A 27539-nucleotide genomic window follows, 5' to 3' on the forward strand; every position below is an offset into this window, starting at 1 on the left:
GAGCAGCAACGTGCTGTCCACATCTAGTTCAGACAGAGGAAAGAAAGTGGCCTCTCAAGTATACAGCACAACATGCTGGTTTTATAATGGGATTCTAACTCATTATGGGCCTTGCACAAAAAAAGAGAGGGGGAGGGAGCAACACCAGAATTAGGGGAAAGAATCAATCGTTCAAAAATAACACTTCATGGATAGTTAGACATTTAAAGGTTTCTAGCAGATAGAAAACAATCTGCTCCCTCAAAAACAAAAAATGTTTTAAGGAACAACCAAGAATGCAGAGAAGCGCAAGTGTATCCATGTGCATTTTCCTGTCAACTCACCTTTGGTTTTGGCTCTTCAGTCCCAGTCTCATTTTTATCTTTATTGTCAATTCGAGCTGATGAGAAAGGAAAATTACTATTACACTTTGCTGAAGATAGTAAACCACTCATACTGTAACTGTAGCATGCAGCTCCCCTTTGCTTGTGTATAAACAGTAATAGGAGAATTCCATTCCTAATGGAACTAACTTTCTGATTTCTACCTTTACTCTTACTCTTTCAAGCTAAGCTGTAAGCCAAAAAGCAGGCATGTTGCGCCTCACATTATCTGAAAAAAAGGAAGCAAAAATAATTTTGCCAGCTGTATTGGGAATGAAAAAACAGTAAGTGTTCCCAACCAATTGGTACCACTTCTGGCAACTCCTCCAAGTGTTTTGTATGAAGCTCTGTTTGCAGCATGATGTCAGGAACTGGCAAGACCACTGTGGCTTTTAACTACTAAAGTAACAGATCACTTTTAGTAGCCCAACAGATTTCTAAACACGAGCAGTATAAGAATCTCAGTGCTGTGCTTGTCTGCATTTAATTGTCTGAAAAAAGGAGTAAAACAGTTAAAGGTAAGCCATTTTGGATAAGCTAGTTTCCTTTCCACACTCTCTATAGTGAAACATCTAAGTATAACAAAAAACATATTTGGGAGAAAAAGTGTTGAAAGTTATTAACCACAGCACATAAACTAAACGGTAAGGGTTGGAGTTAAAAGCTCAGCTTTTGATTCAGTTTCAGAATCAGTTTTAAAACTTCCAGAGGGAGTCAGATGCTTGTATTCCAAGAGGGCTTCAGCTGGCCATATCCCCAATTATATCACCACCCACTGTACACTCCTCTGACAAAAATCTCCATTCCCAATGGACCTTAATCCCCCATTCAAATTTCTATTCACTAGAATTTGGTGCAGTCCAGCAACTGAGTCATACCTCCCATGTTTCTCAATAAGGACTGCCAGATCTAATTGGCTATTGCAGCAGCTAGGGGAAGGTAGCCAGGGCTATAAACACCAGGCAACCTAGGAAGGGAGACTGCTCTACAAGCAGAAGAGGAGCCCCAGCTGATAAAGCTGCTAAGTAAAAACAGATAGTATGGACTGCCCCAGGGGGGGATTCAAAGACCAAATCATGACTGAGACCAACAATTTTTAAAAGAACTTTAAATACATTAGAAGCAGGAAGATGGCAAGGAAGGCAGCTGGACCTTTGGACAATAAAGGTATCAAAGATGTGCTAAAGGAGAAAAAGATTTCAGAGAAACTGAATAAATTCTTTGCATCTGCCTTCACTGAGGAAGATGTAGGGCAAATTCCTTTGCCTGAATTAACTCAGAAAGGGAATCTGATTAACTGAGACAATAGTGGTGACAAGAGACCACTATCAAAGGCCTTGCTGATAAATTAAAAAGTGGTCCCAGTCCAGATGGCATCCACCCAAATGTTCTTAAAGATCTCAGATGTGAAATTGCTGACAAAAATATATAACTTTTCCCTAAGATTAGCTTCCACCTGTGAGAACTGAAAAGTGGCCAGTCCAATGCATTTTTTTTTTAAAAAAGGACTAAGGGAAGGTCCAGGAAATTATAGACCAAGGGGTTAGACTCAATGGCCTTATAGGTCCTTTCCAACTCTACTATTCTATGATTCTAAGCACGACAAGGCTAGCAGCAGCCTTTGTTTGAACACAGTACTACTACATCAGAAAGAAAAACTGTCTGATCCAACAGTTTACTCAGTAGTGGGCTTCAGCAAAGGAAGAGAGAAACAGGAAGCAAGACCATCCCATGGGCTCTGTCGAGACGCCAGCTCCTTATGGCTCCTCCCTCCCTCATCTAGCTGCAGCCATTCCATCTGGCTGCAACAGAGGGGAAGCAGGGCCATCTCTGGTTCTCTGTAAGATCAGCGGCCTTCAGCTTCTCCTCTCCCTTAACTGCTCCAATTCAAGCTGATCAAGGACTTTGTAACTGCAGGAATTGGTGTTTGGTTTTACTTATTTTCTCTCCTGATCCCTTTTTGCCTGCTGTGTAATTTTAGATCTTGTGTCTGAGGGTAGGGGCTGTCTTTTTTGTTACAAAGTTTATGTAAACCTTGCTGAGAGCTTTTTGGCTGAATAGCAGGGTAAAAATACTTTTCGTTAAATAAAATGTAAATGTATGAATGTTAGATAACTTATTCCCAAGTAATGGTGCATGACAGCTGCCGTAGATGTTATAAGCAATTTTAAAAAATAAAAAGTGGCACAGTTAAGTGGAGTTTGCTATCAATTATTAAATATAAATACCAAGCCAAAATTTCTCAATGGAGAACATTTGCCTCAAATTCTGGAAGCAAACCCTTCTGGTTAATTTCAGGAGATAAACCTTCAACAGCTCTCTCAAGAAATATAAGCAGTGTCTATCTCTTTTGCACATGTTCCGTTCTGCTGCATGCAATAATCTACTCCTTAATCTCGGCTTCCAGAGGATTTTCAATATGGTTATTCTTTTTTTCATGGCTCCCCACCCCACCCACACTCTTATCATAAGCCAGGCACACACAATTAAAGAACTGAGTGCCTCTGAACACATAGCCCAGATACTCCCTCTGAATACAGTAACTCAGCACACCATTTTCAGTTCTAAAAATCTACTCCAAGCTTTCCCCTCAACTCCCACAGCCTCTTTGTAACAATTTGCCAGCAATACAGGATGATAAGTTCGTCAAACGGGAAGAGCAAGAGCTGCAAGGTACAACATGCACATTCAGAGAAAGGTGAGAGGAGAAAGAAGCTGCAGAGGCTGTCACGTTGCAGACGCAGGACAGCTATGAGGCTTCTGGCAGGAAGTCGCTTCACACATGGACAAAAGTTTTGGTTTTTTACATAGCAAGATTTTGAAAATGGTGCTGCCATGCCCATAGTCAGCCAGCAGAATTGGCTAAAGCGATAGGGAGGCAGAAACCTTTGCCGGTAAATCAGCCGAAGATTGACTAGTTGACTGCAATCAACATTGTGCCTACCCCCGCACTAGGGGAAGCTGAGCAAGGTACAGAGACTATAGTCCATGAATAGTACTGTGTATCATGAACACATATCCTGAAGACTGGTACCATCCTCTGCTGCTGAAGTGCATTTTACTTTTTGTCAGGAGAAAGTTGATAACCTTTGTGGAGGGTCCTTTTATGCTCACTAATGATGTCATTCCCCATATTTGGATGGACACATACATGACACTTTTCTGAGCTTCTAAGCACAGCCTGTAATCATGATGCTCATTCTCCCTGATTGATAGAATTTTGTAGATAATTGTTCATTGCTACCAGTATATAATAAAATGCAGGGCCAACTTCTCAGTTACCATAAACTGAAGCGATACACTTGATGCAAGAGAATTCCATAGGCCACAACTTATGAGATATCTTCAAAGAGCAGTTTGTCATAGAATCACTTGAAGTTAAAATCACCATTGTCTGAGTCCAGATCTTCATGTCATCTTCCAGAGGCTCCCTTCTGAATGCCTCAAGTGACAAGATTCTTCATACCAATCTAGTGTTTACCAGTGGATTTTGACAGTTAATTGCAGCCAGTGCCTTCTCTGTTCTCTAGAAACTGAAGCTTCTGAAGTCATGAGCCTTGTCATCTGATCAGTCTATAAGATTTTTCACACATTAATCAGTTTAAGACAGAACGTATAAGTAACACTTGGATTGTTCTGGGCTCTAGATCTCATCTTATGGCTAGGATCCAAGGGCTTCTACAGATCTTTTCTTACCTTTCAATTCCAATGCTCTCTTTGATGCTAGAAAGCCATCTCTTCTGACACAGAAGGATCAGTGCTGACAAAACTCCCAGTTAAGTTTTCTGCTCTATGATTTCTTCAGAGGAATGAAAAGACAATCAGGCTACGTTTCTGTAGATGTAGCACAGGCTTTCTCCGATATGAGTGCTTTGAGCTGATTTACAATAGTCTCTACAAGCTCTCTTTGTAAAATTTGGACAGTTCTGGCAGGATGCAACAGCATGTTCTCTATGGCATACTAGACAATACTCAACTGACAATAGGATCTTTCTTCCAAAAAGATGATACATTAACAACCCCTGTAAGGCTTTTATGACTGGCAGCCTTCACTGACACCAAATTTGAAGCTCAGGTTACCTTTTGTGAAGCGATTTCAACATTCCAATATACCCTACTACCAATTTTGAAAAACTGAAAAAAAGATACCACGACTAACTGTTCTACCTGCTTCCATAATATGCAAGATGTAAAAAACTTAGTCTTTTGAGTAGAGGGGAGAAAGAGGACCCATGCCTCCTTACCTCAGAAGTTCCAAAAAGTTCCAACTGTGATGTCATTTAGGAAATACTTTGCTTCTTTAAAAACGCACAAGTGAAACGTGAAAATATGAGAAGATCATGTAGAAACAGGTGCTCTAAAATAAGAAACATATTTTCTCCTCATGCAGTTCCTCAAAACAATAAAATAGCTTGAGATGCCTGAAATACATATGGAATTTCATACAGCAAACAGATTATCCTTGTGAAGTTGAGGCAAAGGAGGCAACCCATCTTTATTATGGGAGGACCCATTACTAAGCGCTTCCTACTACTTATAGGGGGGGGGTACAGCATCTATCAGATTTTACTGTTATCATCCCCTTCAGATGTTGTGGACTACACATCTCATCAGCCCCAGCCAGTATGGTCAATGGTCAGGGATGATGAGAGTTGTGGTCAACAACATCTTGCAGATACCACGTTGCCTATCCCTGCCCTACATTATTTCTCCTTGATGTAAGTGAGCAAAACCCCTTATACCCTTTGGGAGTTTTCACACATGATGCTTTAATGCATCTTTAAGCCTGTTGTACAGTATTTGTGCCATGTGTGAATGTAGTTAAGTGATGGATAGAACACAGAAAAGAAACAGAATTAAAATTATAGCCAATTTATGTTTTACTTTTGCATTAGACAGATTTAAGCCAAAGCCTGCATAAGTGAAACATAATACACACACTACACCACAGTCGTTAGATAAGCTAGAACAGGAATGCCTGATGAGAATCAGAGACTTGCAAGGATAATGAGACACAGCTTTTATAACAGGTTTCCAATCAAGGCCAAGATCAATTGCCCCCATTCTTTCTTTAAATTAATCTTATCCAATTGCTTATAAGATCTGCCAGTGAAGGATCTCAGATGATGAAAAGAGTGGAAATTCCACGTAATATAAACTGGGGTGGGGATTAGTGCAAAAAACAGCAGCATCCATGCAGGATAAGTATGCAGCTATTGTATGAATGGATTGTACTCACTGCCCACATCCAAATGAAGCAAAAGCAAAGGATGTAAAGTAGTGTTACAAAACATTTTTATTTCCTGTCAGTTCATCAGATGAATGTCAAAGCAGCAGGATTTAGGGAGAGGCGTGCAAACTCATTCATTGTTTTAGCAGCCTTGCTTTTTTTTAAGCAGAACAACTGAGTCATACACGCACGTGCACACACCTTTCAAAAGTGGCAATCGACTGCTTTGTTTCTGTGATGTACAGCGGGCAGCTTTTTTCCTGAGAGCCTTTTGCAATTCTGAGGTCTGCACAGTATCCAATGTCTCCCCTTCCAGGGAAATACTCTCCTCTGAAAGCTTGCCTACTTCTAGTACATTTTCCAAGGGTTTGCTCTCATTTGGGACATTAGCTTCAACTTGATAAATATGCTCAGAGGGGTCCAGTTCTGCAACCATGGTCCACCTTTCTGCTCCTGACAAGAATGGCCTTCTGTAATCCAGACCTTCCTGCTGAGCTGTCTCATCAATGTCTCCATCTTCATCCTTTTTCTGCCCAAAGGCAACTTCTTTCAAAGGACTTCTGAAGTAGAGTGAGCCATCAGCTGTTGGAAAACATGCCTCGTGAGTAATTCCCACAGGCTGCTTATCAAATTCAGCAGGGAACTTCTCTTTAAAATCTCATCCCTCTCTTTTAGACTTGCTGGTCCAAATCCTGCACTCACTATTTCAGATACTGGTGTTGCACTTCAGTGACCATTTCCCCAACAAGGTTCTGCAACTGATCATGAATTCTGAAGACAGACTCCTCCCAGCCTCTTTTCAGCTGCGTGGAACTCCATGTACTATGGCATCTTGAGTATGGTGGCTACATAAAAGAGTTCCAAGCTATCTGCTGTTTTGGCTTTATCTGTCTTTACAGACTGTTTCATGGCCCAGTAATGCAGATAATTGTATTTTCAACTCCAGTCTACCAGTGATCTCCCACCAATGTGAGAAGTTCCAGGAAATGAGAAGGTAGCTGCAATATGCTTTAGATGATTCTGTAGGCACTCAGATAATCCGGCTATCTTGGATTTTGAGTGATCTAATTCTTAACCTATTTGCAACATGCTCCTGAATACTTGCTTCCAATCTCCCCAGCAGTTCTGGGGAATTCAGCTCTACTGAGGTATACAAGGAGGACATTAAGCATAGCAAGAGGTTAGCATATATATATAAATAAATACAAAGCCATTTTTAGAACACTTATACATTAATTATAAATATTTGAGAGAGGGTTATTAAGGAAGCAAAACTGAGTGCCACAGTACTATTTGCTGTAGCTAACTGTTTTGGTTTAAATATACATTTGCCCCACTTGGCAAGCCTAAAGGTAGCCCTCAGAACTTCCTAATCTGCCTGAGGTGAAAAGTTTATACTTCTCCAATGCAAGTTAAGATAATGACACCCACACCCACAAATATTTATCTTATTACAAGGTCCATCAAGTATTTCAAAATGAGAGATCATTAACAGATGTATCCAGAAAACACCTCTATCATCACAACAATCCTATGAGACATGCAATTTTTGTTCCCATTTTCAAGAGTTAAACTGGATGAAGTAATGCAGAAGTTAGGTCTGTAGGTTAAATTACCTGCAAACCTTTATTTTATAGCATCTACCATTATTCTGTAATCTTATTCAATCATGGCATTTATTTACTGTTTTGATCATAGTTGTGCTAAATTTCTCTTATTTTGGTTTATAAATTACATGCATTTTAAAAAAGTTAACAGCTTCAGGGCCTAGGATGACAGTATTTCAGCATACTCAATCACTACCTCCCATCTTCTTTTCCTGTACATTTTCCTACATTTCCAGTACACTTTTTGAAATGGGCGACCAAAATTCTAAAACAACGTTGAAGGTGTGGACACAATGGCATGACAATAAACAATGGTTTAATAATGATTTGTTATATGCATTAGCCTCAGGCTCATGCACTCTCCTGTTTCCTCCACTGTGGCTATAAGGAGGTGATAGGGAGCTTTTGCTTCTGATTGCATTTAACCTGTTGAGCATTGTACCCAAAACCTAAGCTGTAGTTAATCTTAACTATGATTACTTGAAACAATCCAGATTCATAGACTATTGTTTGAAGTTGGCTTGTTTCAACTAAAATTAACCACAATTTGTCTTGATTTGGACATACTGCTTAACTGTTGTTAGACTCAGATGGAAGCAAAAACTTCTGAACTCCTCTTGGCCACACCGAACAGGATGTGTGTACAAGCCCAAGACTTGCTGTGGCTCATTCCCATAATGATAAACCATGATTTATTGCAACATCCATACAAGACCAATCACAGATTTAATATAGGGATATTATGGTCTTCCATCTATACTAATTTTCCATTCATTGCCTTAATACAAACAGTGCACCACAAAGAACAGATGGAAGAATAATGGTCCAAGATTCTTTCCTCCATGGTAACAGCTACTGCAGAACATAAACAATAAGACAATCAAGGGTGTATAATTATAGTTACTCCCCTCAAAAAAAGAAAATGGAGGACTCAACAATAAAAAGGAAAGGAGGACTCCTGATATTTGTAGGCTACACAAGAGGGAGCAACATATCAAATATTACTTCTGATGACAACGTCTACCCTACCCTAGCAGTGCAGAGCTTACCATTTTAAGTGCTGCAGAACAACAACATTGTACTTACCTTGAGCATCCCCCGCAGCACGGTCCTCACGGTTAGGAGTAGAGATTATGCCTGCTTCCTCAGCTATATTTTTCAAGTTGAGGATGGGAAAATGGTTTCAACATTAAAAACGATACAAGACAAATGCCTCTTACCAGTTTTACTCATTTTTAAATACCACATGAGTAAATATATTGTACCTGTGTGGCAGCACATTTAAATGAAAATGAGATTAGATGGAGAGAAACATCCCAACTCAACCAAATCAGTAGTGATCTACTCTTGAACCATATTCAGCACTGGCACATGTCAAGACACTTGGAGAGAGGTGTACAAAAACTGCCAGCTTTTATAAAACAGAATCTGACAAAAAATTACTGAAATAAATCTGACCATATAATGCAATGGATTTATTTGAAGTTTCTCCAACTGAGAGTGTGTTACCTACAGAATGGTGAACAGCCCTTATACTATGCAGAGTTAGGCATGCTTACGCCCATTTCAAACAATGAGAATAGGCAAGCCTAGCACTGTAGCTGTAAAGGAGGTACAAGATTCTTTCTGACTTTCTTCCTTCAAACCCAGATTTTGCACATGTCTGACTTTTCACCAAGTGAGAGAGCAGAGTGTAGTACAATTGTGCTCATCTGCAGGTGGGTTAACTAATGATATTGAGGACTAACTGGTGAATTCCACCCCCACAATTCCCTGGAATGCCTCTTTTGGAGCCTTTCAAGTCCCACATGTCTCTGCTTTCTCCGTAAGGGGTGATTAAGATCTGTCTGACCATTTATCTTTGTTTTTTAATGAGAAATGTTTTACAAGGCTCAATTATTTGATTGTCAACTTGAGGACTGTCTCCAGGGGCTACTTCTTTCAATATTCTTAGGAGTTTGAACTGTCTTGATATTGTTAATGAGTCCATAATTATTGGTTTTGCCTACAGTGTTCACTTGATGGAGTTAGGGATTTGTCAAAAGAATATTAATCTTCCCTCATGACTGGGGATGTTTTCTTTAATGGCCTGAAAATCTCTCCCTCTTGTCTGTGAAATTTGACACCAATCAGAGCTAGTGGGAAGAGCAGATAAACAGTTGCAGTGGGTCTGAATCCAGAGAGAATGCTGCACATTTAGTTGGACTGAAAGCATCTGAGGGGGGCAGATTAAAGGGATCTGCAGGGGCAAAAGCAGTTGCTCTTTTTAGAAGTCCTATGAAGGATCAGTGCTTTTCCTACCTGGTGTAGGAGCCTACCGCTTCCAATACACTCAGCTCCTATATCTGTAAATGGAAAGACAAGTTGCTTACTTGTAACTAATGTCTGAGTTGTCTTCTGTGCAGTCAACATATATGGATTCTCTATCTGCATAGATCAAGATCTCAGAAACTTCTAGCACTTTAGAATTCAGGAGGTCACACTTGCCTCCTCCCCTTGAGTAGATGGACGCCACACAATGCACATGCTTCCAGGGGCAAGTGAGTGCCACCCCGTTCAGTAACTAATCTGACTTTTATTTGTGGGCTCCATGCAGTCACAGATATGGAGATTACCAAAATAATCCACCTGGAGGTGGATAGAGGTACATCAATTGAACAAATTATGCAGGATGGCTCTCCTAGAGGTTGCATTGGCTCTGATACAGATAACATGGTCCTTGATAAAAGATGATGAAGTAGATTAAGTAACTGATCTGCAGCATTCTGGTGAGGTGGAAACAACTTGTGTGAAATGTCCCTTCAATAGTGAAGGGCGGGGAGTGGGTAGAGAATCACATACCACTAACTGGTAAGTCATTGCAATAAATTAAAGATATTAAGAAACAGATTATGTCCCTCAAAGTCTCAAAGCATATAAAAGTCTATAAAAGCAAGTCTAAGGGATGTACAAATAGAAATATAAAGTCCAGTGTGTGTAGACATTCTGCTTCATTCTTGGGATCAGGGGAACAGACAGGAAAGAGTCCAGGCTAGATTCAGATGGGAATTTGAAATCATTTTTGACATAAAGAAGACATCAAGGCACAATGTTACTTTGTAGACATTGGACTTGCCCAAAAGATTCTTCGCTCACTGACCTGTCTGGCAGAACTGATGGTTAACAAGAAAGCACTTTAAAATATGATATTGCAGATTGCTTAAAGCAGGTGTGGAGAATCTCTCAGGCCCAGAAGTGACAACACAATGCTGAAGTGAAAAAGGAATTAAATAAGAGCATAGTGGGTGGCCAGGATTTCTACAGAATTTATATTCATCTGCCTCTTGTTCTGGGACTAGTGGCCACTGATAATTCATGACAGCAATGAGCTCCTCTTCCCAGTTCCAAGGATACATCCATCATGACCATCAGTTTGAGTTTGTGCAGAACAAGCTGGACTCCCTCAAACACACTAATGGAATCCATCCTCCCAAAGGGTAAAATTAAGGACCTGAACTTGCAGTAGGAGCTGTTGTGATTGGCAGTCTTTGCATCTGAGAGTTACAAATAGAAAGCACAACTGGAGAAGCTTCATATGGAAGCACAGTAGGTAGATCACAGCCGCTGTGGCAGCCATATAAGTGAGGTGATATTGATCATGTATATTGATTGGCAGCCTATGGCCATACTACCCTGAACACGCCCAATCTCGTCTGATCTCAGAAGCTAAGCAGGTTCAGGCCTGGTTAGTACTTGGATGGGAGACAGCCTGGGAATACCAGCTACCGCAGGCTTAAAAGGCAATGGTAAACCACCATGAAAACCCTATGAATACACCCAAAAGATTCATAGGGTCGTCATAAGTCATAATTGAAGGCATATAACAACAAATATTGATTGGCAAGAAAAATGAAGCATATGCAGCAGTAAAACAAGTGATGGTCTCCCCACAGTCCCATACAAGAAAAGCACAACCTTGTACTGGATTTGTTATACGGGTCAGAGAGCAGTTTTGGCAAGATTGAGAGAGGCCTAGGGTGCCAAGAAAGTGAAGTGATATTTCCTGCACTGAAGTCTGGTACAAATATGTGATGTGTATCTTTGCGGTAGATGATAAAGAACCAGGTGGTTATCTTCAGATAATACCTGTCAGGAAAATGATATGGAATCTTCTCAGGAAAGTGTTATGTGTTGACTCCACAAAGGTCTAGAATTGGGCAGAAACCTCTATCATGCTTGGAAACCTCAGAATAGCAATAATAAAAGTAGAGGGCAGCATTCAGCTAACTTTTGCACTAGCGCAAGTGTTAGTGCTAGTACAGCAGGGTTCTCAGCCTCCTCCCCCATGTGCACCCTGCACAATCCCCAAATCTGCTCTTGGGGGTTAGAGGAAAACTCAGAACAGATTTTGGAGGTGTGCAGAGGCAGGACAGGGGGAAACTGTTCTGTTGCACAAGGAGAACTCTTTGCACTGATGAAACTATCTACTTAGCACTATGTTGAATACAACCCATTGTTGGCAATTAGTTGAAAGAGTAGACCTTTTGAGCAAGGAGATAAGTAGGTTGAGTTGTCCAAAAGTTGCCAGAGGAAGGAAACAATTGGAAGTTTATGGTGTACCTTAACCAAAATTATTAGAACTCTGTCCCAAGCAACAGCAAAGTTCCAGAAATGAAACCCAGACCAGTAGAAGCAGAGGTGATATAATGAAATGTGTTGGACTGAACAGTGTCACATTCATTGAGTCTAGAGGGGAGTCAAGGACTCCATTTAAATGGTCCAGAGAACTTTGACTTGGCAGGAAATGGCTTATAATTTTAACTATATCCATAAAGAAAAAAATCTCATCAGTGAGGAGAAAACTTGGAACTTAACACTCACAGAACAAAAAACAAAATGATGATGTACAACAGGTGGGGGGGAACTCTTGGCTCTTCATCTGGAGGGCCAAAGGTTCCCTCACACCTGATGTACACAAAGAAGTAGTTGTATCCAATTAAATTTTACTCAGAGAAGACCCACTGAAATTAATGGACCTAAGTCAGTCATGTCCATTAAATTAAATGGGCAAGTATGATTAACTCTGAATACAATTCAAGGAATCTAACTAACGTCTAAACTAATTTTGAGACAAATGTGAGGGAAAAACCTAAAATCTCAAAAAGAGAATGTTTCTATGAATTTGTTCAGGCAGCAACTGAAAGGGAACTGAGCAGGAACTTGTCTATCTCTTGAAATGTACTCATAGCTTGAGGTCCAACCATTTAAAGGGGAGAGGGCAAGTGCCAGCTCCTGCTTTCCAAAGCACTAGAATTTTATGAGATATTGCTCTCTATAGGTACACAACCCACATGTGTGACTGCACAGAGACCCCAAAGAAGACTATTACAAACACATTATAAGTCTCTGACATTCTCTCATCTTAGGAGATGAAACTCTGTAGTCCTGTCCTATACTCTCCCTCACTCAGGGAAGCAGGGAGTGCATAAGTAGTTAAGGATGAATAAATGGAATGGGGGTTCCTACTGCTGTGTTTAAGCTAAACATGAGAGCCCCTGATCAGTGCCTGGACAGGAAACCATTGGAAACTCCATTTAAGATGATTCAGAGAGGGATGTAACTATGATAAAAACATAACACACACACAAAGAATACAAAAATCTTGCGTCAGTTATGAACGGTGCACCCATGCACAAATTTGGAGTTTCCTCTTAAAATACAGCAAAACATTTCTCCCATGTGCATTTTTAATGTTGAAAATTGTAGACACGTGCTATTCATAATTAACACAAAGAGCTTGTTTACTACACATACCATGAAGGCATTCTCTTCATGTATGAAGTAGGCTTAATTCAATCTTTTCTTCCTATCATTTCCTTCACAAGAGGCCTCACCTGTGGTTCCTTCAGGTATCTCCGCATGCTGCCGAGTTGCAGTCCCATCCTCATGCACTCTTTCCTCCACTAATGGAGCAGTGGCATCTGAAACAAAAAGGCAAAATGAAGCACATTTCACCAAAGGGCACTACAAATTAAAATTTCTTTGGACACTTTCATTTAAGAGAAGTGAATAATATTCTGCAGTAAAAGAGTGCAACACAAAAGCAGTCATTTATCAAGTTTTCTTCAGATGAGATGAAGATGGAGGCTCAGCCAATTCAGCTTAAAAAGGAATGGGATATAAATCTGAATACTAATTATTGCTCAAAGCTACAGAATTGAACCTCAAGCTTGAAAATGAATTTGTTCTGAATCTCACATTGAAGCCACCTGTTCAACCCACCCCACCACCAGGAAGTTAAAAATATATAGTTCTCCTCACTTGTCAGCCCATGCTCATAAAAAATGTGTAGCTGGCAGACTTTCACAGACTCACTTTTTGCTCCTTCCCGATTAAGGGGAACCCAAGTTGAGCCCTGGCATATGAGGCACAGGTTTGTGTGCAAAATAGGAAAGTGGACGCACAAAAAGCAGAGGGTTGGTCACTAAGTCTGGTGAAATAAATAAGATACATGACACCAGAAACTTTCCTAAGCACAAACAATGTCAGTTATCTTGGGTAGATGAGTGGCATTAAAGGCCACGAAGTGCCACTCGTGGCAAGCTATAGAGTCTACAATTCATGCTTCACTCCCTCCCCCTTAACCTAGATTCCAGTCAAAATAAGACAAGAAACAGAACACAGACAAAACAACCAATGAGACAGACAAGGGGAATACAAGGAGATATCTTTGACTTTTACCTCCAATCCTTATTTCTGAGAGAAGAGATCAAGGCACAGAAAGCTGGCTTGACTTGAGGAAAGAACTGAACTGTATTGCTTATTTTGACCATTTTCAAAGTACTGGGACATAGATCCACTGTCCTTTTCAGCTAAAGATTTTCAGTTAACTATTTTGATTAGGTCATTTCCTTTCCTTTTATAGACTTCCCCAATACTGCCATTGCCAGGAGCCCAAATTGTTTGGTATCCAACAAAATACAGTATTCCTGTTTGATGGAGTTCTAAGGGTATTGCTACAAATGAATTTGCTTTTATTTTGTCTATTGTTCAATCTTTTGGTATTCGTTGCCAAAATTATGTATATTTGGTTGTCCACAAAAGAACGTTTAGAAATCTGTTTACCTTATGGATTCAATGATTCTTTGAGAATCTCAATTTAAAAGAGTCTATTTTCACAGATTTCACAAAAAATAAGATCTAATGGAACAAGTATTTATAAACAAGAACAGTCATGACATCTGACTATTGAAGAGCATTTCCAGCCCAAAAGAGAAAAATTATTTAATTCTCCCCCAACCTCACTAAAAAAACCCACAAACCACCATGCTTCATTTCTACATTACTGAAATGTAGCTTTAAATATACCACTAAGGGCATGTGTACAGATTACCTTGTGTCATTCTGGCTTAGTTTTGACTTGCATTATTTTCAGCACTCCTCCCCATCTCCTCTTGTCACCACATTTTGTCTACTCCCAAATATAACTGGGCTATCTTTGAGGACGCATGAGTGGGATTTGCTTCTCTGCTACCTTCACCCAAATTTACTTTTATTTTTTTCCTCTGGAAAAACATGCAATGATGCATTCCTAATGCTCTAGATTGGGACACTCTTATGCTACAAATGAATTCAGTTTAAACTAGAAACAATAGAAAGAACAATACCTCACTCAAGGATGCAATTTTGCACATATTTAGATGAGTAAACAAAGGGCATAAGATCCAACAAGTGTGGCACAATTAGATAAAAATCAGGATTCCATTACATGATTAAATGGTAAATTGTAGTGTGGAAATTAATCCCACTTGAAAGTAGTATTATCTGAATCAAGCAAGTAAGCTTATAAATGTCTACTTGCCTGCTCCCCTGTGCTGTATAAGAATTATTTCTAGATATTATGTAGGAAAACTTTACAAACATTGTTTCTTTCATGTTACAAATGTCTAACACATCACCAGTTTTTGGAAGTATGTGAGACAGCACCCTAATTAAACTCACTTCAAAGGCTGCATACAACCCAAGCCGCCACCATGCCTAGATTGAATCTCAGATGTTTACTGTATAGATGCTATAGAAGACTAGAGTGCATAAAATCAACTTCAATTTGGCAGTGACCATAGGACAAACCAGTAGTATAGAAAGAGCCCTAAGAGAAAGTGGTCACTGTTGGTATTCTCTTCAGTGGGCTGGAAAGGGTCTCCCTATAAATGAAGGTTGTCTGCTGAACACTTTTCTAAAGTCAGACTGTGTTAATTTCAGTACTGCCTTGAGAATAATTTTAAAATGAACACCAATATGTAACAAGCTAACAAGGACCTTGAAGATTGGATGTATCATTTGGCTAAGCATAGATCTGCTGGATTTGAAGGAAGCAGGAATGCACTTTATCCTGTGGATGGCAATTCTCCTGTCAGAAACTGTCAAAACTAAATACAGATAATTTAAAACTGGAAGCAACTATGCCAAAAAACCTTTGCTTGCAGGGGGAGCACATATTTTGGTGTACTTCTAAAAGACACAGTAAAGTGCTGGCTGCTGTGAATTTCAAAGTAATGAGACAAAGAGTTCCCACCTTCCACAGTTGGGGTACTCTTAGCATCAGAAGCCTCAGACTCTGGTTCATCAGATCCATCATCAACTGGTATCTGGAGGGGAGAGCCTGGAAATACACACATTTAGCACTCAGCATAAAGAGATCAGTTCTGGAGTATGGCCTGTCCTCTGTGCAAAATGTGCTTGAGTTAAAGTTTGCTCATCCTCATAATGCAAAGCGTGTGCATGCATATGTGACTGCTAGCTAGCAGTAGTATCAGACATTAGCAAGAGAAGGCAATGCTAGAAAGTACCAGATTGAAATATCAGTGGCAGCAACGAAACAACTAATGTGAAGCTGTTAAAAGCAACTGATCTGTGAGGTGCATCAATCAACAACAAAAATGAAAGCAGAAAGTCAAGAAGTCCAAAGGTGACAGGCCTTTTTTTCTTTCTGTACTGGGTACAGATCATTACTGCTACCATTTCAAGAATATTGTGGGTCATGCCTTGCTTTCACCAAGGTATACTTCCAGTACTACAGCATGACAGTAGTAGGTGATTTCTTCTGTAAAGAGCAAACAAAAGGTTTCATAGCAATTTATTCTGTAAAGGTAAATAAGTACTTCAGCATCACAGTTAGTCCAGCTGAGAGGAATTGACTGATTCACACTTTCTAAAATCAAGACAGGCAGATATCTACTCTTTGTAATAAAACAAATGTGTGGAGGGAAGCAGGAATCCACTGGCTTCCTACAATTTATATGTAAAGGACCTACCTAGTGACAAAAATGAGTCTGAATGGCAGCTGCCTATGAGGACATAATCCTGTCTTTTCTGCAGGATCTCAGCTGTTTATTTTTCCAAAAAGATGTTCCTGGCTAAAGAGGGGAAGAATGTGAGGTGTTCTCAGACACGTGGACTTGGGCAACATGCAACTGACCAGAATTTGAGAAAGTGTTTTTGCAGTTCATTTTTGGTCTGCCAGTTTCCATAACAGATTTTTGAGAGCTTTTATCTATTCCTGATAAAGTTATGAAGGCAACCTATCTATTCCTATCTATTTGTATCTATTCCTGCAAGTTATAAAGATGACCTATCTGTAGGCCACATAATTTCAGAGGACTATGGATTTTCTTCCCTTTATCATCAGCCAACCCTAACAATTCATGTGTGACATGGACAGGAACCATAGCTATGGGTCAGGTATCAGATACAGGAAGGCTGCAGCTATAACAAATAATTGCTCTATAATCTATAATCCCAAATTCAGGAGAACCAAAATTCTACTGCAAGAAAAACGGAAGTTGCTTACCTGTAAGCAGAGCCAGCGCCAGAGGACCAAGGTCTGGCCGAGGACCCATGAAGGGCACCTCCTTAGGGTGGGTGGGTAGTGCTCCCTTCCGCAATCCACAGCTGCGTCAGCTTCCAACACTGCCATGGATCACAGAGAGGGAGCCCCCAGGCACCCTCCCTACTACCACACAGGCCCGCAATGCCCACCTGCATGCTCCACCTATCTCTCCCTTGAAGCAAATGCTGGCTGCGCTGCAGGCGCAAGCCTACCATCAACCAAGATGGTGGCAGAGGTTTCCCTAAGGAGCTGATGCCCTGCCGCCATCTTGGTTGATGGCAGGTATGCACATGTAATTTCCCCCTTTTTCTTGTGGTTCTTTGGATGCTGACTGTTTTTTATTTCCAGCCTAAGGCAAGGCCACAGTCAAGGAGCTGATCAACGACATGTACTCCAAACTCCCTCATGTAAGAGCTGGCACAATCCTCCACTTTCATAGCAGCACAACCTCCATGCAGAGCAAGGTGCTCCCACTGATGGTCACAGACGTGTCAGCAATCTAAACTTCTGTGGCAATCAAAATCGCAAGGGCTTTGAGTATTCCACCAGACCTAAGCATCCTCAGATCTGTTCCCTAAATCTGTTCCCCAGCTCTGAGGACATTGCAGCAGGTAAGGTTTGCAAGATTGTTCTACATATCTGCATCTTTTCAGCATGACTATCCCATGTTGAAAGTACCTGGAGCACTGGTCAAGACTGAAGGAGCTTTCTTTTTCATCACTGGTGCTTTTGGTATCTGTTTCTTTGTCATCCTCTTACCCATCTACAGAACCGTTACTCATGATATTCCATCAGTTGATGGGAGTACAAGTGACTACCCACTTCTTCAGCTTCTCCAGTAGTAGAGACAAGGCAGGTTGTTATGCTGCCTAATCCACCAACAGGACCCTTCCTCACAACTGGGATCTCAGCTGAATTTATCTGTTGGATGTTTTTATACAAAGGTTTGGCACAGGATACAACAGTGGACTCTGTTTTTGAAGAAGCTCATCCAAGCCACCCCAGCACTGGCTTGAGCTAACCACAAACTAGTTTCTACAGCTCTCTTCTGCTGCTTCTCACAGTTTATTTATTTATTTATTGCATTTGTATACCGCCCCATAGCCGAAGCTCTCTGGGCGGTTTACAACAATTAAAAACATTAAAAACAAATATACAAATTTAAAAACACATTTTTAAAAAGCAATTTTAAAACACATGCTAAAGTTGTCAGAAGGAAAGCGAGCAGCGATAAATAGCCCCACTCTGCCCCGAGATAAACGTTTTCAAGCAGGTGGTGCTACCAGCCTTTGCAGAGACAGCCTACCTTGTGGTATTAGTACTGATATTTAGGGGGAAAGAGGCAGAATAGCCATAAATGGTTGCTGCCATTTTCCAATACCCATACTAAAGTAGCCTAGAAAGATTCTGGCATAAGCAGAAAGGTTATGGCTGAGGATTCCCTCCCACGGATGTTTAATACTGTGTCCAGCCATTTCCATGCTTCAGTTTTTACCAGGAAACCCACTACCATTTCCTGGTTCATGTCATTAGGTCTGCCTCCTCCTGAGTGGCACACTCTCTACTTGGCACATTTACTATTTGGCTATCACCACAAGATTTCAAAGCCTTTCCATTATACAAAGCACATGGCTGCTTATGTTCTGCACTATTATGAGAACCATAGAACTTTGGACTGAGTGTGTGAGTCAACTAGAGTGCTATCTATTACAAAAAGGTGAGGCCATTTGGTGAATAAGGCGGCTGCCCTCAGAGGTCTAGCAATCCACAGTTGTCACTATCCAAAACCCAGCTGCTCAGAATTCTGAAGGGGGAGGGGATACAATTGGGTAATAGCATCCATGAGAAAGTGCCTATGATTTTCTCATGTACTTCACCAGAGTTGATAAAGAGAATGAACACGTGCATGCAAGCGTGAGAAAGGTGGGGTCCTCTCAGACGCTCCTTGCATTTAACTGGATTGCTTAAGAATGAGATAATCACACCAGACAGTAGGAAGATTCAAACTCAACCAATTGTGGAATTCCTTCTCCCTGGGAGACCAGGGTTCAAATCCTGACATAGCCATGAAACTCACTGGGTGACCTTGGGCCAGTCACTGCCTCTCAGCCTCTTGAAAACCCTATTCATAGGGTCACCATAAGTCGGCATCGACTTGAAGGCACTACATTTACATTTAGTTATCTGCAACTCAGAAGGCCTCCATGCATACCCTTGCTATTCCAACTTGACTCACAGATGATACTCCAGGAAAGCATATCTATCTGATTGCAAGGATAGAACTTAAGAGCCAAACTTCTCCATGAAAAAAATGACTGAAGTCTAGAATAGCTAAAAACAAAACTAAAAAATAAGCACTGAAGTGTATCCCAAGCTCACAGCTCAACCAATCAGCTGGTGTGCAGGTAGTTCAGTCCCACTTTTTGCAGTTGCATTTCTACCTGCTCCACACATGACATCACATATGACATCAGGTGTGACACAGGTAGGTGTGGTTTGGGGGAAATAGCCTGGTGGACCAAGTTTGGCCCACAAGGAGGAGGTTCTCCTTAGAGCTTCCACAGCAGTTAAGAAGAATTAAGGATTCAGGGCAGCTTCACCCCAAGAGATTTCACTTCTATGTGTAGATTCTGGGTTCATGGGAAGACCCATAGTTCAGCACAGTAGAGCACATGCTGTGCATGCAAAAAGTCCCTTCAGACTGCAAGAATGCTGCTTCCAGTCAGCTCAGAAAAGACAGCGCTACTACTAGATGGACCAGTAGTCTAACTTAGTATAAAGAAGTTGCACATGTGCCACAGGCAATGCTGTGTGGCTGAAAATAAGTGGTACATGACCCACTAAAGCAACCGAACCATTGCCAGAAGGGGGGGGGACAATTTCTACAAGCAGATTACATTATACCAATTAAGACTGGGGGATAAATTTGCTGTTATGTGCCTTCAAGTCGATTATGACTTATGGCGACTCTATGAATCAGAGGCCTCCAGCTGCATCTGTCATGAGCCACCCTGTTCAGATCTTGTAAGTTCAGGTCTGTGGCTTCCTTTATGGAATCAATCCATCTCTTATTTGGCCTTCCTCTTTTTTTACTTCTTTCTGTTTTCCCCAGCATTACTGTCTTTTCTAGTGAATCAGGTCTTCTTATTATGTGTCCAAAGTATGATAACCTCAGTGTCATCATTTTAGCTTCTAGTGACAGTTCTGGTTTAATTTGTTCTAACACCCAATTATTTGTCTTTTTCTCAGTCCATGGTATGCGCAAAGCTCACCTCCAACACCACATTTCAAATGAGTTGATTTTTCTCTTAACTGCTTTTTTCACTGTCCAACTTTCACATCCATACATAGAGATCGGGAATACCATGGTCTGAATGATCCTGACTTTAGTGTTCAGTGATACATCTTTGCATTTGAGAACCTTTTCTAGTTCTCTCATAGCTGCCCTCCCCAGTCCCAGCCTTCCTCTAATTTCTTGACTATGGTCTCCATTTTGGTTAATGACTGTGCCGAGATATTGATAATTCTTGACAAATTCAATGTCCTCATTGTCAATTTTAAAGTTACATAAATCTTCTGTTGTCATTACTTTAGTCTTCTTGACGTTCAGCTGTAGTCCTGCTTTTGTGCTTTCCTCTTTCACTTTCATCAGCATTCGTTTCAAATCATTACTGTTTTCTGCTAGTAGTATGGTATCATCTGCATATCTTAAATTATTGATATTTCTCCCTCCAATTTTCACACCTCTTTCATCTTGGTCCAATCCTGCTTTCCGTGTGATCTGTGTTTATATTAAACAAATAGGGTGATAAAATACACCCCATCTCACACCCTTTCCGATGGGGAACCAACCGGTTTCTCCATATTCTGTCCTTACAGTAGCCTCTTGTGCAGAGTATAGGTTGCGCATCAGGACAATCAGATACTGTGGCACCCCCATTTCTTTTAAAGCATTCCATAGTTTTTCATGATCTACAGAGTCAAAAGCTTTGCTGTAGTCTATAAAGCACAGGGTGATTTTCTTCTGAAATTCCTTGCTCCGTTCCATTATCCAGCATATGTTTGTGATATGATTTCTGGTGCCTCTTCCCTTTCTAAATCCAGCTTAGACATCTGGCATTTCTCGCTCCATATATGGTAAGAGCCTTTGTTGTAGAATCTTGAGCATTACTTTACTTGCATGGGATATTAAGGCAACAGTTCAATAATTACTGTATTCCCTGGGATCCCCTTCCTTTGGAATTGGGATGTATATTGAACGCTTCCAACCTGTGGGCCATTGTTTAGTTTTCCATATTTGTTGACAATTTTTTGTCAAAATTTGGACAGATTCAGTCTCAGTAACTTGTAGCAACTCTATTGGTATGCCATCTGTTCCTGGCGATTTGTTTCTTCCAGGTATTTTAAGAACAGCTTACACCTCATGTTCTAAAATATCTGGTTCTTCATCATACAGTTCCTCCGTGAATGAATCTGTCATCCTGGCATCTCTTTTATAGAGTTCTTCAGTGTATTGCTTCCTTCTTCCTTTTATTTCATCTCGGTCAGTCACTGTGTTCCCCTGTTGATTATTCAGCACCCCTACTCTTGGTTTAAATTTCCCTTTCATTTCTCTAATCTTTTGGAGTAGAGCTCTTGTTCTTCCCTTTCTGTTGTCCTCTTCTATTTCTATTCAGTAACTATTGTAATAGTTCTTTGTCCCTACGTACTTGCTGCTGTATTGTTGCATTTAGGGTTCTGACTATGTATTGTTTTGTTCTTCTTCTTTAGCTTTACTCTGATTTTCGATACGACCAGTTCATGATCTGTACTGCAGTTTGCTCCTGGTCTTGTTTTCGCAGAAAGTATGGAACTTCTCCATCTTCTGCAACCAATTATATAATCAATTTGATTCCTATATTGACCATTTGGTGATGTCCATGTGTACAGTTGTCTTTTCGGTTGCTCAAAAAATGTGTTCGCAAGAAACAAATTATTGGGTTCACAGAATTCAATAAGTCTTTCTCCTGCTTCATTTCTGTCTCCTAAGCCCCATTTCCCCACAATTCCTAGTTCTTCTCTGTTCCCTACTTTTGCATTCCAGTCCCCCATGATTATCAGCACATCTTGTTTTGGTGTGTGATCAATTTCTTCCTGTACTTCTGTGTAAAATCTCTCCAATTCCTCTTCTTCTGCGTTTGCCATTGGAGCATAGATTTGGATGATGGTTATGGTAATAGGCTTCCCATTTAATCTCATTGATATCACTCGCTCAGATCTTGTGTTGTAGCTCCTAATTGCTTTTGCTACATCACTTCTCACTATTAAAGCAACCCCATTTCTTAATTTCTCATTTCCTACATAAAATATTTTGTAGTTGCCCGATTGAAAATGTCCCATTCCCGTCCATTTTCATTCACTCACACCAAGTATTGTAATGTTGATATGTTCCGTTTCTTGCTTGACAATTTCTAACTTTCCCTGGTTCATGTTTCCATGTTCCTATTGTGTGCATCGTATAACTCTGGACTCTCCTTTCGCATCTGTGTGCATCAGCCTCTGGGCTTCCTTTTGGCTTTGACCCAGCTGCATCATTAGTCACAGCGCTATTCGTACTCATCCTTTGTTCTTCCCCAGTAGCTCGGTGAGTGCCTTCTGACCTGGGGGTCTCATCTTCCAGCACTATCTCGTACTGCATTTTGGATACTCTGTTCATAGGGTTTTCATGGTAAGAGATATTCAGAGGTGGTTTACCATTGCCTTCCTCTGAGTTTGGATGCATCTTAGTCTGGTGTCTAAGCTTTGACCATTCCGCCTTGGGTACCCTGCTAGGAGCCTAGCCTCTTGGTCTAGACTCCTGATGGCATTGCTCTCAGCTTCTTCAACACTCTCAAACCTCCTCACCATGTTAAGGTGTGCATCCTAGAGGGGGATAAATATCGCCTTAAAAACTCTGCTTTTGGGATTCCTTAGAACATCGAGCTGGCTGCTGATACAATATTGAACTATAGTTCTTATATTCCTATGGTTATAGATATCTGATACTTCATGTCAATTCACACTTTGCTTTGGGGCACATCATAAACTGATTGGTTTATGATTGTATTCTGTTCTATCAGTCCAGTATGGAATTTATTTGAAAGCTCCCATCAGTCTCAGCTGAGCTTCCAAGCATGCAGAAGACCACAGCTATAAGTTATTAGAATGTGTTATGGGAGGGTGGCTCATTGGCACAGATCAATTTGACACCTTCAACAAGTAGTATTACAGATAACACTCAAGGAAACAATGGAAACACACAGGTGAACACTAAAAAAAGCTCACCCCTGATATCTAGGGAAGGAGTTCTACAACTATTCAAGGTTTCACAAAAATGACAAAAGCATGGGTAAAGAAAAAAAATCAATCAGAAAAAATGTTATTTTGTAACTGTAAGATATCTCTCTTCACATAGTAACTGAAATCTAAGAGAAACATTTTTCACGGTTCCTAAATACATACAGACAAATGCACACAGAGATACACAATATATCACAGAGAGACATGGCACACACATTAATGGCAGCCCATATCTAATTATTTGGGTTAAACGTAATATTCAAGGGGCAAGAAGGCTGCTCAGAGGCAAAAGGTGTTGATTTCTAAATATCTTTTCCTTTACTGTGATTAGGCTCCACAATCCTGTGAACATTTCGTACATGCTCCGTGAGAGTCTATTTCTTAATTTAAAATTTACCTCTCAGTGCAATGGATGACACAGCAACTTTGCAGAAGCTCTGAAAAGTGGCAATTCAGGAGCCCCAGGCTTTATTCTGATTTGCTATAGATGTGTTATAAGTACAAAGAGATGGGAATGCTACCATTAAATTGCAACAAATACATTCTTGTCCCCTTTTTCAACAAGCCAGGAAGAAGCGCTGGGTCTAACTTTAGCTCAAACGACAGTTCTTTGTTACACACAGAACAGGGAACTGTAGTTTAATTCAGGTTACTAACCAAGATCTTAACCCAAGATGATTGAAGATCCTGGTTAGTAAACTGACATTTAAGCAGCAAAGCTCTAGAACAGAATGTGTCTTAACTACTGAACATAAAGCACTGGAAGCAAATGACATAAACATGCACAGTAGTACTTTTGACTAGGATTCATGACTAACCTTTCCTTAACCCATTTACACTTCCAGGCTTCATGCCCACATATGGCCTTTCTCCAAACTGTACCACCATTCTGGGGTTCCATCCTGTGGAAGAAGCTCCTTCCTACCTCCCACCTAGCAAGGCTCACCTGTCTGGTTCCACCTAGCTTGGCTCACCAAATGGTCATCTGTCATATTGAAGTCCTGATGCTGGTCAGCCATGTTGTCACAAAGGTTGTCTAGAAAAGAATAGATGATTGCAGTATGTCAGTAGACAAAAATATAAAGCAACTTTCCTTGTGTAGCTCCTGCCTACTTTGCAATACACACTTACCTTACATCTTACTCCAAATTTTTGACTACCTAAATCCATGCCAAAGTCAGATATCCACAAATAGCACTCATTACCCTTCCTTGCTGTAGGCACCCTCTAGATCAGGGTGGGGAACCTCCAGCCCATGGACCAAATCTGGCCCACCAAGCCTCCCTATTTGGCCCATGAGGCCATTTTCCTCAAACCACCTGAATCATATGTGATGTCAAGGGTGGGGCAGGTAGAGATGCACAGGAACCTTTTTGGCCTGGCAGGCCATATTTTTATCTCCCTATTCCACCCCCACAGGCCAACTCTGACAAGCAGGCTGAACCACCAACATGTAAAAGTTAGCCCATGCGGGGGGGTGGTGGTGGAAAAAAGTCAAGGTTGAACTTCCACACATCAGAGATGGACTGGGAGTTCAATCCTGCTGGCACATACAAACTCTGTGTAAAGCAGGATTGAACTCCCAGTGCATCAGCTGGTGCTGGTGGTCCTGCACACTTGTCCCAGTTGGCCTTGGAGTAAGAATGCAAAGATCTGGGCCATCAGACCAGAAATGTTCCCCACCCCTGCCCTAGGTTCTAGAAAATATCAGAATATATTAGAAAGATTCCTTCAACTTATTTTTAATTTACAAAAGTGATCTATACAAGGGATATTATTATGTTCCCAGGAATATATATGCTGCAAGAATTAAGGCTAGATTATGGTAACTTGCCCAAGGTCTTCTAAAAAGAGACAGAGGTAAAAAGAGGCACCTAGCATTCTGTCCACTGGATTACACTGGCAGAAGGCAGGAGTCCTCCAGGTAGAGATTTGCTTTCCCCCCCCATAGAGTACAAATGGCCAGATTCTTCAGCCTGGTGGAGGGTGGGATCAAGCTTCTTCTGGTGCTCCAGAACAGGGGCTCCTCCAGCCATAAGGTCTTGGCATTCTCCCATCAATAGAATATTTTTACTGTTGATAATCCACCTGCCATGTTGAAGAACCCACCTGGCTCATTCAGAAATGAAAGATCATTCCACAAACTTCTGTGATAATGCAGAAGCCTTTTGAATCAGCCTTATTTTATCTTATGGGAGGGGTGCCTCCTAGATAAGAAGCAGTACCACATTCTCCCAATCTAGCATGGAAAAGGGACGATTGGATGAGTCTCACAAACTACCAGTTGGCCATCTACAGCATACATTCTAGAAAATGGCTTGATTCTATCTTGCACAGAACGTCAAGACTTCAAATAAATCAAAGATGGATTACTATTTCGCTTCTGACTATCATAAGCAATTCTCAGTTTGAAACCTCTGATTCCAAGGCAGTCAGAAGATGAAAAATTCATGATTTTTTAAAAATACAATGAATTATTTATGACTTAAGCAATCAGTAACTAAAATATTTTGCAGAAAAAGAAAAGCTGCCTTGATACCATTTGGAGTAGCATGAAGAGTGTTGTATAAGTATTCACAATAAATAAATAAGCCACCAATTTTGCATGACACAACATTATGCTTCACACAAAGGTTCTGCCTTTTCCCCATGTTTTCTACACAGAAGGAGTTTTTTCATATGGGGAAGCTGGCAATCTGAAGTCCAGCAATAGATACATAATGACATCTGCTAATCAGTAGCATTTTCAAACTCTAGTTTTTGCTACTTTGTATACTACCTCCCACACTGTAGTGTGTTTGTCACACAATTAAAAGACATCCTAAATCAGATACAAAAACATTTGAAGTCAGAAGATAAGCTTTCTGAACTGCCTCCAACAAGTGTTACAAAAGTATGTATCAGTTTATTTGAAAGAGAAGGGAAAAAATTAGAGGTGCACTTAGTTTAACAAGATTTTAAGGTGAGGAGGGGGGAATTGCCCGTCTAAAATAAACTACTGTAATTATATATATCTCATATGATCATGTTGGCTCTTCTTCCTGTTCTTAAATGGGATGTCATTTGACACTTTTCATAGGACAAGCAAACACATTTAAAACAACCATGTAGTTCACAGCAAAGCAAGAGAAAAAGCGGTCAGATTTGAATGGGGAAATTTGAAAAGCATTGTTAAAAGTTTTCATTTTAAAATCTGGAAATAAAATTAAACCCCTCCAATGTAACTGGTTAATTTTACCTTGGTCATAGTTGGTTAGTTTTTCACTGTACCCAGTACGTCAGTTGGCTGGGTCAATAAGGAAGCCCATAGGAAACATTAAAGTTATAAAGGATAAAGGGGTGTTTCAGTAGAGGCAGCCAAGAAAAATAAAAACATTCACACAACCACATCACAACAATCAGATCTGAATGCAACAAGAACATGAACGACTGTGGCCAAGTCCAATTTACCAATGTAGAGATATATAAGCCGAAGCTGCTGGAAAGTGCTCCAGGCCATTGCTACCACTTGAGAATTCAAGAGTAGTGCTGGAGCCAGGAACACTCCAAGGCTGATTACCTGATTCTTCAAGAGGAGAGTAATGCCATCTAAGACAGGTGAAGCACCATGATTGCAGAAACACCAAACAGCAGTAAGAATCCTGATGGATTGGACCAAAGGCACATGTAGTCCAGCATCTTATTCTCACAGTGGCCAACCAGATGCCTCTGGGAAGCCCACAAGCAGCACAACAGCATTCTTCCTACTTGTGATTCCCAGGAACTGGTTTTCAGAGGCATACTGCCCCTGACACTGGAGATAACACATAGCCTTCACAGCTATTAGCCAGTGATATGCTCCATGAATTTAAACCTATTTTAAGGCCATTACTACATCTTGCAGCAGTGAGTACCAGAATTTAACTCTGTGCTGTATGAAGAAGAAATTCATTTTGTCTGTCCTGAATCTTTCAACATTCAGCTTCACTTGGATGATACTGGGTTCTAATATTATGAGAAAGGAAGAAAAACATCTCTCTATCCACTTTCTCCACACCATACATAATTTTATACACTTCTAGTCTTGGTTACTTTGGACACATCATGAGAAGACATGATTCATTAGAAAAGATAATAATGCTTGGAAAAACAGAAGGAAGTAGAAAAAGAGGAAG

The 27539-nt window shown here is 40.6% G+C and overlaps 1 protein-coding gene and 1 pseudogene across 19 annotated transcripts in view; one reads left to right on the forward strand and one right to left on the reverse strand.

Annotated features, from left to right (window-relative positions):
- MAPT (microtubule associated protein tau) overlaps nucleotides 1–27539 on the reverse strand; it is a 137969-nt gene that overhangs the window by 49422 nt on the left and 61008 nt on the right. For 14 of the 19 annotated variants that reach the window (XM_061590708.1, XM_061590713.1, XM_061590714.1 and 11 more), the window contains 6 exons: nucleotides 24332–24421; nucleotides 15754–15840; nucleotides 13073–13159; nucleotides 8286–8348; nucleotides 5794–6174; nucleotides 324–379 (listed from right to left, as the gene is read on the reverse strand). In XM_061590708.1, the coding sequence (XP_061446692.1) occupies nucleotides 324–379; nucleotides 5794–6174; nucleotides 8286–8348; nucleotides 13073–13159; nucleotides 15754–15840; nucleotides 24332–24421 (764 nt within the window). Of the gene's footprint in view, nucleotides 1–323; nucleotides 380–5793; nucleotides 6175–8285; nucleotides 8349–13072; nucleotides 13160–15753; nucleotides 15841–24331; nucleotides 24422–26944; nucleotides 27046–27539 lie in introns of those variants that run through there. The other 5 variants (XM_061590723.1, XM_061590726.1, XM_061590716.1 and 2 more) reach the window with 4 other exon arrangements.
- On the forward strand, nucleotides 10854–10972 carry LOC133368179 (5S ribosomal RNA; annotated as a pseudogene).

Source organism: Rhineura floridana, chromosome 11 (genome assembly GCF_030035675.1).
Source record: "Rhineura floridana isolate rRhiFlo1 chromosome 11, rRhiFlo1.hap2, whole genome shotgun sequence".
NCBI lineage: Eukaryota > Metazoa > Chordata > Lepidosauria > Squamata > Rhineuridae > Rhineura > Rhineura floridana.